Source organism: Microplitis demolitor, chromosome 8 (genome assembly GCF_026212275.2).
Source record: "Microplitis demolitor isolate Queensland-Clemson2020A chromosome 8, iyMicDemo2.1a, whole genome shotgun sequence".
Lineage (NCBI taxonomy): Eukaryota > Metazoa > Arthropoda > Insecta > Hymenoptera > Braconidae > Microplitis > Microplitis demolitor.
Genome location: NC_068552.1, coordinates 5,415,534 through 5,427,490, shown reverse-complemented (window position 1 = coordinate 5,427,490; position 11,957 = coordinate 5,415,534). Strand labels below are relative to the sequence as shown.

The 11,957-nt window shown below is 36.3% G+C and overlaps 1 protein-coding gene across 1 annotated transcript; it reads left to right on the top strand.

Annotated features, from left to right (window-relative positions):
- The first annotated feature begins 232 nt into the window (after positions 1 to 232).
- Positions 233 to 5,542, top strand: LOC128668452 (uncharacterized). Its single transcript, XM_053741518.1, has 2 exons — positions 233 to 1,846; positions 1,958 to 5,542. Exons 1-2 carry the CDS (start codon positions 233 to 235, stop codon positions 5,540 to 5,542), a joined length of 5,199 nt encoding a protein of 1,732 aa, XP_053597493.1.
- Positions 5,543 to 11,957: the final 6,415 nt, after the last annotated feature.

Below are 11,957 nucleotides of genomic sequence, written 5' to 3'. Positions count from 1 at the left end.
GTCAACATCATCTACATCAGCGGCAATCCAGCATCTCGAGAGATCGTCGTAACCAGATTCGCAGTCACGTGGTCATCAAAAGGTTAGTCAGTGTGACACCAATCAATATTATTCCATAATTAATCCCATTTATTATTGCTTTCGTTTTTATCGCGCTGCTCTCTGCATTAAATATTTTTTATTTTTTTTATTATTTTTATTTTTGTTTTAACTTGTTAACCTCATTATTAAAATGACTGCTGAACAAATTAAAGCGTTAAAAACTAAGCGCGGTAATACCAAGCGATCGTTAACGACATATGAAAACTTTCTAAAGAAATTTGATCCGTCGAAAGATTTTCCAATCCTTGAGAAGCGGTATAAAGAAATTGAGACGGTTCGGAAATTATTTGAAGAATATCAACTTGAATTAGAGGCACTTCTTGAGGAGTCTGAAGAATTAACCGCATATCGCACCGAATTCGAAAATCTATATTATGAAACTTACGCAATCGCGACGAACCTTCTTTCAGAACAACGCAAGCGAGACACTTCTTTGGTTTCGTCTCCAACAACCTCGAGTCCTTCTGCAACCTCCAGCTCGTCACTCTCGGTATCTCAAGGCGTTGTATCGTCAATTGCAGCTCAGCTTGTTAATACCGTTCCTATCCCTTCTGTAACTATCTCTCCTTCGAATCAATCGGCTGTGTTATCAACTCCCACACCGGTTAATAACAATTTTACCGCACCTCATGCATTTAACCATCCTATGAGTATGTTACCTGCTTTACCGACCATCACTCTACCTACCTTTAGCGGGTCCTTTGACACTTGGTTGGGATTTTATGATCTGTTTAACTCGTTGGTCAACGAGGATCACAATATTCCACCTATACGAAAATTAATCTACCTAAAGGGTTGCTTAACTGGCGAAGCGGCCAACGTAATATCTTGTCTTGAAACGTCATCTCAAAACTACGAGGTAGCGTGGGGCTTACTAAAAGAACGGTACGATGACAGAAGATTTATACGGGACAGTTACATAAAATCTTTGCTGGATACTCCTCCAATCTCAAAGGAGTCTTCTATCCGATCATTTCTTGATCACATACAACGGCATCTGCGTGTCTTAAATCAGCTTGGTGAGCCCACCGATTATTGGGACTCATTATTGATCGTGCTATTCGTAAGCAAATTTAACAATTTTATGCGGGAGCGATGGGAGGAATTCAGTTGTGGCGTAAGTAAACCCACAATGAAGCAGATGCTTACCTTTTTAACAAAGCGCGCTCAACTTGAAGGTTCTAGGGCTCAAGCACCTGCGCCTCCTCCAAATAATTCTAGGCAAGCACCGTCAAACGGACGAGCTCAATCGCGTTCTCAGCAATCGTTCGCAGCTTCTACCTCTCAAAATCGCTGTCTCTATTGTCAAGGTGGCGATCATTATATCTATTCGTGTAAGGGCTTCGCAGCTTTATCACCGTTTGCTCGCTATGAAGCGGCAAAAGGGTCTAATTTATGCACTAATTGTCTTCGTAAGGGTCATCACTCTTCACAGTGCCCTTCAGGAAAGTGTCAAGCGTGTGGTTATAGACATCATACTCTACTTCACTTCGATAAATCAAAACCTGAAATGCCGCCTTTGAATGCATCTGCGACGGCCTTCGATATGCCTAAATCGACTATAAATATGCACGCTCAGGTCTCATCTGAAGCGTTGCTAGCTACAGCTATTGTGGACCTTGTAAATAAGCAAGGAAAAATCAGGCAATGCCGAGTATTCCTGGATGCAGGATCTCAGGCGCACTTTATCACAGAAAAGGCTGCTAAGTTCTTAAATCTGGATAAAAAGGCGGTAAACATCTCAGTAACTGGGGTGGACAACACCTCTACAAGTGTCAAACACTCTGCTCGCGCCACTTTAAAATCGCGTCATAGCAAATTTCAAAAAATTGTTGAATTTTTAATTGTTCCCTAGATCAGCCAGTCAATGCCATCCATTGCCATTAATGTAACTCAGCTCGAAATACCTAAAAATATATCCCTCGCGGACCCAGAGTTCTATAAGCCGTCTGAGGTCGATGCTCTGATCGGAGTGAAGCTCTTTTATAAGCTCCTTAGTGTGGGACAAATTTCCCTCAAAAATCATCCCGACGCTGTTCTGCATAAAACGCTGCTTGGGTGGATAGTTGCTGGGGAAATAAACAGCAATTTGAGCGTTTCCAACGTGTCGTGTCATCTTAATTTAAACTCACCATCGTCTGATATCTCTTTAACCCGATTTTGGGAGGTGGAAGAAATTCCGTCTGTTGCAATCTTATCTTCGGAAGAAAAGGCTTGTGAAGAGCACTATAAGCTTCATACCACTCGGACTGTAGAGGGTCGGTATGTAGTTCGCTTGCCGTTCAACAGCAAAAAGAGCAGACTAGGCGATTCATATTCGTCAGCCTTAAAAAGATTTTTTGCGCTAGAAAGGCGTTTCCAACGAGACCATGCAATCAAGCATGATTACCTCGAATTTTTGCGGGAGTATAAAGAGTTGGGTCACATGTCGGTGTCCGATGACTTATGTGAAGATCATTTAGGGTTCTATCTCCCTCATCATGCTGTCCTAAAGGACGACAGCATCACCACCAAGATCCGTGTAGTCTTTGACGGTTCTGCGAAAACATCTACGGGAATTTCCTTGAATGACACTTTAATGGTTGGTCCACAACTTCAGGATAGTTTATTTACAATACTCACTCGTTGGCGATCTCACCCTTACGTGCTCACTGCCGACGTAGAGAAGATGTACAGGCAAATCCTCGTACACCCCGAGGATGCAATCTACCAAAAAATTCTGTATCGCGAAACCTCTCAAGAGCCCATTAAGACCTGTTTGCTGAGCACAGTCACCTATGGCACTGCTTGTGCGTCTCACTTATCAGTGCGCACCCTTCATCAACTTGCTTACGATGAAGGTCCTGCATACCCTCTGGCTGTCATCGCTCTGCTGAGGGACTTCTACGTCGACGATTTGTTTACCGGCGCTAAAACTCTCGCAGAAGCAGAGTGCATACGTGACGAATTAATTAATTTATTGAAAAGGGGCAAATTCCGTCTTCGCAAATGGGCCTCCAACGAGCCTGCCCTTATCCAAAATTTACCTCAGGCCTCAGAGGGAACCCACATGTCCCTGGATCCTGACGCTACCATCAAAACTCTCGGTATACGGTGGAGTCCTCGGGACGACACACTCTTCTACACTATTAGCGCGCCTGCTTCCGAGGCCACTACCAAGCGTGCAATTTTATCACAAATTGCGAAACTATTTGATCCACTAGGCCTCCTTGGCCCTATAATTGTCTATGCTAAGATAATAATGCAGCTTTTGTGGAAGGCTGGACTGGCCTGGGATGAATCAATCCCGATCTCAATTCACTCACTATGGGCCCAATTTCGGGCCCAGTTGTCTATGATTGAAGAGCTGCGTTTCAAGCGCAGCGTTGCTTTCTCGGGAGCAGTCGATGTCCAATTGCATGGATTTTGTGACGCAAGCGAGCGAGCATACGGAGCATGTATCTACATCCGCTCTATCGATGAGGCTGGGCATGTTCGTACTCATCTGGTTTGTTCAAAATCACGAGTTGCCCCAGTGTCATTACTATCATTACCTCGATTAGAGCTCTGCGCTGCGTTATTGCTTTCCAGACTCTATGACGTAGCTATTAAAACCCTATTGTTGGATATTAAGGACGTTTACTTATGGTCTGACTCGACTATCACACTTCATTGGATAAATACCCCTCCTCATCTACTAAAAACCTTCGTTGCCAATCGAGTGGCGGAGATTCAGAGGCTTTCTCATCGTTGCCATTGGCGCCACGTGTCTTCTCAAGACAATCCCGCGGACTCTATTTCGCGTGGCCAAACTCCGGCTGAGTTCGTGGCCAACAGCATCTGGCAGACTGGCCCAAGTTGGCTGCAGTGCGAGCCTAGCACTTGGCCCAAGGGAGCTCTCCCTTCAATCGACATTCCAGAAATGAAGCCTATAATTCCCGATCGCGTGCTTTGTATGAAAATAGAGTGCGGACTCAATGATCTGCTCGAAAAATACCACTCTAGCCATAAATTAAAACGGGTAGTGGCTTACGTAATGCGTTTTGTTTACAACGCTCGCCATAAAAATCATCGCAGATTTGATCGATTAAGTTTACAGGAGCTACAACAAGCTCATGATCTCATAATAAGGATTACTCAGCACTCCGCCTTTCTGAAAGAAATAAAGCAACTAAAAAACAATGAAGTTATCTCCGACAATAGTAAATTAATTCCGTTAAATCCCTATCTTGACGAGCAAGATCTCCTAAGAGTAGGAGGAAGGCTGGCTCGTTCCTCGCTAACTAAGGAGCAGCAACACCCCCTGCTCTTACCAGCTCGTCATTATATAACGCGTCTTATCATAACCGAAGAGCACGTGCGGCTGAAGCATGCTGGCACTCAAGCCACCCTATACTCGGTGCGTCAAACGTATTGGCCCTTAGACGGTCGCAACATTACGCGAAAAATTATCTATCGTTGCATTACCTGCTTTCGAGCGAAACCGCGTGCCGCTGATCACGTCATGGGAATCCTGCCTGAACCCCGTGTCACCCCTTCCCGTCCTTTCCTCCGTGTTGGAGTCGACTACTGCGGTCCTTTATACATAAAGGAAAAACGCTTTCGCAATCGTAGCCGATTGAAGGTTTATGTCGCAATTTACGTATGCATGTCAACCAAAGCAGTTCACTTAGAACTAGTAAGTGATCTCACCACCGAGGCCTTTATTGGCAGCCTCCGAAGATTGTTTTCAAGGCGTGGAAAATCTCTCGAGATATACTCGGATAACGCCACGAATTTCGTCGGGGCAAACCGTGAGCTTAATGAACTGCAAACATTGTTTAATTCGGAGGAGCATAAGAACTCCGTCCTAAGTTTTCTTACGTCCGAAAGGATAACTTGGCATTTTATTCCCCCTCGTGCCCCCCACTTCGGTGGGCTCTGGGAGGCCGCCGTAAAATCTTTTAAGCATCATCTGATTCGTACAGTTGGTGATACGCTGTTAACATTTGAACAGCTCGAGACGTGCGTTATAGAAATAGAAGCAATTTTAAATTCCCGCCCTATTTCTCCTATGTCCTCTGATCCAAATGACCTGCTCTCCCTTACCGCTGGTCATTTCCTAGTTGGTGGTCCTCTGACAAGCTTTCCTCAGGACGACCTCACCGACACACCATCTAATCGCCTATCAGCTTGGCAACATGCTCAGCAGCTGAAGCAACATTTTTGGAAGCGCTGGCACAAGGAATACCTACACCAACTCATAACCCTGAGCGGGCACCTCGACAAATCGAACGTTCTACAGGTTGGTTCACTGGTGCTTATTGTAGAAGAAAATCTTCCTCCACTTCAATGGGCGCTAGGGCGCATTACCACAGTACATCCCGGAGCAGACGGCATCATCAGGGTGGTTACCGTGAAGACTTCCACCGGCGAATACAAACGCTGCACCAAACGCGTGTGCCCATTGCCCCTTGACTAGTGGCGACTTCACCAACATTTATTTTGAACGCAGATCCGTTCAAGGCGGGCGGCATGTTCCGTCGCAGAATAATAGTCTTATATTAGTTTATTATTTTACGTATATTTAACGAATTTAATTTACGCCTTGTAATATTTTGTATTTTTAGTTTAAAAATATTTGTCCCTGGAATTTAGGAATTACCCATCTTTTTTTTTTTTTTTTATCTTCAATTTTATTTTATTGTTATATTAGCTTCATTTATTTTACCGTATTTTAAACATCTGTTTAGGATTTAGTTGAAAACTTATTTTATGTCTAAATATTTTTTGCTCAAGTAAACGGCCAAACATCGGCTCTATTGTTTAGGGATTAAGTTTAAAATTTAAAAATGTAAAATACTTCTAGTCCCGTGTTTACGACTCCTTTGCTCCTTATCCTTAAATTATTTAAGCCCTATCATAAATCAGTCCGGACATCTGTTCCTAATTGCACTCGTCTACTTTCCAAAATAGTCCAGTCACCATTTTTGTTTTCTGTATCTCACTCTCTCGGCTCGTCCTCTTTCACTTTCGTTTTGCCCCCCTTCTACTCCGCCATACTCCCACGACGATACGACCCTTCCCCATTTTCTCTGGCCCTTCTAATGCCCTCCGCGCTCCAATCACAACCCTTAGTTTTCCACTTTCCTTCTAACACGCCCCTTTTTCCCCCAATCTTAGTTCTTTAAGTTTAACGCTAAGATATTTTTGTAAAATGTAAAACACCATTCTTGTACTCGATACTTTGAAGAGATCAGCATTGCGCTCGGTCTAATAAATCCACAACAATATTTATTTAGCAAAATTGCTTGTTAAATACTTATTTCTTAACAAAATTACTTGTTAAGATTGGTTTTAAGTTAATTGTTTAAATTATTATTTAACAAAATTAATTGTTAAAATTTATTCTCGCGGCAAACTAGTCGCGAGACATTTCAGAACCTGACTATAGTTACTGTTCTGCAACCGACTCAGTACGTTTTGCTGGAATGAAATGCTCGGCTGTGTGTAGCATGACACTGATTACTGTGCAGAACCTGACTGAGTTGTGTGCGCATGTTACTCAGTCAGGTTTCGCACAATAATCAGTGTGGCGCTGCACCACAATCGAGCATCGCTGCGGAAAAATTATGGAGAGTCTATAACACATATTAACTTAGAAAAAAATCCCCGTCACTCTCCGTGTTCCAGAATCCAGTCAATCCACCCACGGATGTCACTGGAGACATTAAAAAATCCGAAAAAAATACTCGTACGCTTTTGTTCACTGCGAAAAAATTATAGAGGGTCTATTACACTTATATTAATTTAGAAAAAAATCCTTCATAATTTTTTCGCAGTGAACAAAAGCGTACAAGTATTTTTTTCGGATTTTTAAATTTGAAACCTTGATTTGTGCGGGTAGGACTCGGTCTTCAATATTCAAAGGGTGTTTTATCTCATTTTTACAACATCTGGCACCTTATTTTACTGTCAGGAATATTTTTTTCTGCTTTTAATGAATTTGAAAATTCGTTGGCATCCAACGTTGGGAGCTTTAGGTTCATAAATAAATTTCATGTCTTATTGATACACGTAAAAAAATGCTGGAGTTGAATTTACCACACCAAACTAATAAATATTGAACTACACTTTGTGGTCGCCACATTGACAATATTGTAGTAACGTAAGTCACAGTATGCATGGTATTTCTCTACTATAGCAGTTCTGCTTACTACTGTAATGTGACAAAACTTTGTTGGCTCCACAACTACTGAATGTAATATAAAATACTTATTTTGTGGTTTTTGGAACCACACAATTTTATATAAATTGGTATCTGTAACTATTCTTAGAGTATAAAATACCAGATTACTTGTACAGTCTACTCCAATTTATGGTAAAATGATTAAAAGAAAAAAATAACAGCTCCGCCTATGACTTTTTTACTCCGTTCTGTGGGTAAACCTCGACTCGTGTCAGTGCATTTGATATTATATATAATATCACAAAATATAAAATATTATAAATAATAATATATATAATTAAAAATCGCGGCGTGCAAAAATAATATATATATATATATATATATAAATTATAATATATATATTAATTAAAATTAATACTTAATTATTCTAAGTTTATGCTTATACGAGAATTTATAGATTATAAATACATTTTTAAAATCATCTTTATCAGGTATTGATAAAAAGTTGGCTTTTAAAATTCGAGTCCTTATTATTTTAAGCTATTCATTAATAAATTCATTTTAATTTGATAAACTATAAGTTCGAAGAATATAAGATAAATTTTTATATTTTTATAACTTTTTTAATATCATAAAAACTAATGATAGTTAACTAACAGATATTTAATTAATACATTAGTAATAAAATATATTCAATTATGTTGTGAAGTAAAAAGAACCACAGTGGTTATTTAATGCAAGTTCTTATTACTTCTCACTGTAGTAAATGGTACTACAGAATGTGTACCACAGTATACTAGTAACTGTTACTAAACTTCTTATCCTGTAAATTACTTGTCAGTGTAGTAGATGGAACTCCATTTGTAGTAAATTAAACAACACATTTTTTTACGTGCAGGATAGTAACAATTATAATCAGGATGGTAACAGTTACTATCAGGATGGTAACAATTATAATCAGGATGGTAACAGTTACTATCAGGATGGTAACAATTATAATTTCTGATGGTAACTGTTACCATCTGGATTATAAATGTAACTATTTGGAATAATAATAATAATTAACTCTAATTAACATTCAGGATTGTAACAATAATCATAAATATGGTGAATATTATAATCTAAATGATTTATACAATCATGTAGATAATATTTACTACTATCTGATTGATGGTAGAAATTTTTACCATAACTAAATAGTAACTCCTATTATTTAATTTTCTGACAAATACGACAAAAAAAAATGCTGATATTTTTGCAATTAAACTTTCGTAAGTATTTAAAATCTTATAGCATCTTTATCATACATTTAACATACATCACACGTGAGATATTTCATGTAGATTTTAGATAGAATTTCTTATAAAATCACGCTCGTCAAAATTAAAAAAAAAAAAAATTTTTTATTGGAGAAAAAAAATTTTTAATCCTGAAAAAATGATAAAAATACTTTGTTTATCAAATGTTTGAGGTCCTCTAAATCCCTGTAAAATTTTTCTAATATAGATACGTAATTCTAGTCATATGTGACGCTCATAGAGTACGTTGGAACTTTCTTGAAGAGAATGAAATTTTTTACAAAAGTACACTCAAAATCAAAATTTTTTAATTTAAAACACCTAAGTGTATGAAATTAAAACACTTCGATTTACAATGTATGACTTCGAAAGCTTCTGAAGCATTCTCTAAAGCTTTGAAAGCTCGTGCTTTCTCTCCGTTAGCGAGCATCCGACTGTCGTTACAGAAAAATAATTTAAAGTTTTTTATATAAAAAATTAGTAGAAATGAAAAAAAATCGACAAAATGTCGATAGTACAAATCGATAGCATTTTTTTCGAAACGGATTTCTTTTTTAATTTCCGGAGAACTTTTTTTTTTTTTTGTTAACTAAATGTTTAAACAATAGATTTCTTCAAAGTTCGGTACCGGTTAAAAAATATCGTCAAAATTTGTTTAAGCTGTGAGGGTATGACCTTATTCCCCCGTAATAGAGAACTCGATTAATGCTCCTAATCCGGTTATTCAGGTAACTTGAGCAAATGGGTTCGAAAACACCGAGCATAGCTGATAAGTACGCAGCTTGATTACAGGATAGAAAAGATTTGGATAATAAATAAAATTCAACACAAATTAATATTATTATACACTGTGAAAAATTTCCATTAAATTTTACTATGGGTGCATTGTAACCCTGGACCATAAGAAAACTGGTACAAAATTTACAAGTGTCCCATAGTAAACGTATGCGCATAGGTCCCAATCGTATCGTCTGCGCATACCGTTTACTATGGGATACTTGTAAATTTCATACCAGTTTTCTTATGGTCCGGTATTATAATGCACCCATAGTAAAATTTGTTGGAAATTTTTCATTCTATAGAAATTATTCATTAAAGAAGAAAGTATAAAATTACTTTAACTAAATTAATTTATTTATTTTAATTAATTATTCTACTTGTTACATAATGTTAGTCTGGACGCGTGCGATTCCCATCAGTAACATACGTCGGTGATCCAGTTCAAAAAATCAAAGATCTCGAGTTAGATATTTAATTTCATCATTTAATTTGGCTTAATAACTTAGTGGCACTTTATTGATAAATTCAACAAAATCTCAGGTTAATACTTAATTTTATTTATTAATTATTTTTTTTCTTAATATCAGTACTAACATCGAATTAATTAATAGAGTAAAATTAATTGATAAATAAAATTTCTAACTCGACATCTTTGATTTTTTGAACTGGATTGTCGTTGTAACTTACTGATGGGAGGCGCATGTACCCAGACTAACACTAATAAGTAACAAGTAAAATAATTAATTAGAATAAGTTAAACAATTTAAATGTAATAATATCATATATTCTTCTTCAATAAGAAATTCTATAATAATATTAATTTAAGTTAAATGAAATTAATTTCACAAATCTTTCCTATCCTGTAATCCAGCTGCGTACCTGGCTATACACGGAGAAAAAAATATAGTAAAAATTACAATCTTATAGTAAAATTTACTAACAGATATGAAAAAATACATTCTGTATTGTAATTATTACTAAACGTTTAGTAAAATTTACAAGTTAGTAATAATTACATAATAAGATATTAAAAATTACTATGCGTAATGTATTTTTTGCTAACATAATTGTATTTTTTACTATCTGTATAGTAAATTTTACTATAAATATTTTTAATAAATACAAATTAAATGAAATAAATTTTCTAATACAATATAGGATTTGTTACTATACAAAATATTAAAAATTACTATACGGGTCCGGAGAACTTTTTTTTTTATTAACCAATGTTATAAACTAATGGATTTTGTCAGTCCGGTTTGCATCAAAAAAATCGATAAAATGTCGATACGACTAATCGACAGCATTTTTTTTTAAACCGGGCTAATTCATATATAGATTTAATTTTTTTTTTTTTAATTTCAAACGAAGAAAAAAATTTTATTTGGGTACGATTTCAACACCATCAAGCTTCCATGACTGTACCTTTTTTTAAAAAGCAAAAATTTTTATACCAAAAAAAAAAGGCATGAAATTTTTTTTTTAACGGTATAAGAAAAAAGGGACGCGGAAGTGATAGGGCAAAATAGGCCACGTTATTAAGTTAATAACTAAAAAAAAACTAGAGATAAAATGAGCTGATCATTTTCGGTAGGAATCTGCCCAAAACAATCCCATTTTGTAAACAAAATATTTTTTTTTTTTCTAATGTATTTGTTAACTTATATTAACTTATGTTAGACGTTCTTTAAAAAAAAAAAATGGTTTATTTTAGCTTACTTCAGCTTACTTAAATACTTAAAATAATTAATCTACAGGATTTAATCTCCGAGTTAAATTTCACCAGCTTTCAATAACATAATTCGTCATTCATAAAAAGGTGTCTCAATTTGCCCCGGACACCTATAAAATTAAGTATGGCGTTTCATTTAGCTCCGGCTATTTCTATATAAATATTGAGAAAAAAAATTTTTTTTTCTGTTAGTTCGATTTTTAAAGGGGCTCATTTTGCCTTATTTTTGGGTGTTTTTATTTCTAATATCATGGCTGACTCGCACTTAGAACTATAAAAAGTAAAACCAGTGAAAAGCAGGCGCGGTCAACTATTTTTAATTAAACTGTCTATTATACCATTATCTCCCATGATGAATTTTTGTTCAGCGCTATATCAATTTTTCGATAGTCATTAATAGTCGTTATTGATAAGAAAAAAAAAAATATTTTCAATTATTGAGATTCAGACATTTGAATTTCCCACCATTTTTTTTTATCCCTACAATATAAAAGACATGAAAAATATGTGAAGCCAAACTATTCGTAACATGATTGGTCGAAAGCAAATAAATATATCCAAACGACACAAAAATATACATTAAAATAAATATATGAAAAATGACACGCGCGCGCAAAAAATGTACGCTAGTATACTATAATTTGAAACAAATATTTAAAAAAAAAAAAAAAAAAAACTATACTCTCAAGGTTTCGCACAAGGTGATACAGAATATATATGGCAATATTTGTACATACTAATGCTATACATATAGAAATAAAACAAAACATCCGCGTTCATCGTCCGCATGTGGCGTCATTTGCATCATTTGAGTTTAGGACTGTGTACCATACAAACGTGCATCGATCCAGAACAGTGCTTCATCGTAATTTCATCAAGATGAACCCTTTATCATCAA

Bases quoted from the DNA above. Each gene is read 5' to 3' on its own strand.
- LOC128668452 (XM_053741518.1), top strand. From the start codon at position 233: ATGACTGCTGAACAAATTAAAGCGTTAAAAACTAAGCGCGGTAATACC. The intron at 1,847-1,957 runs GTAACTGGGGTG...ATTGTTCCCTAG, and splicing joins AAAAGGCGGTAAACATCTCA to ATCAGCCAGTCAATGCCATC.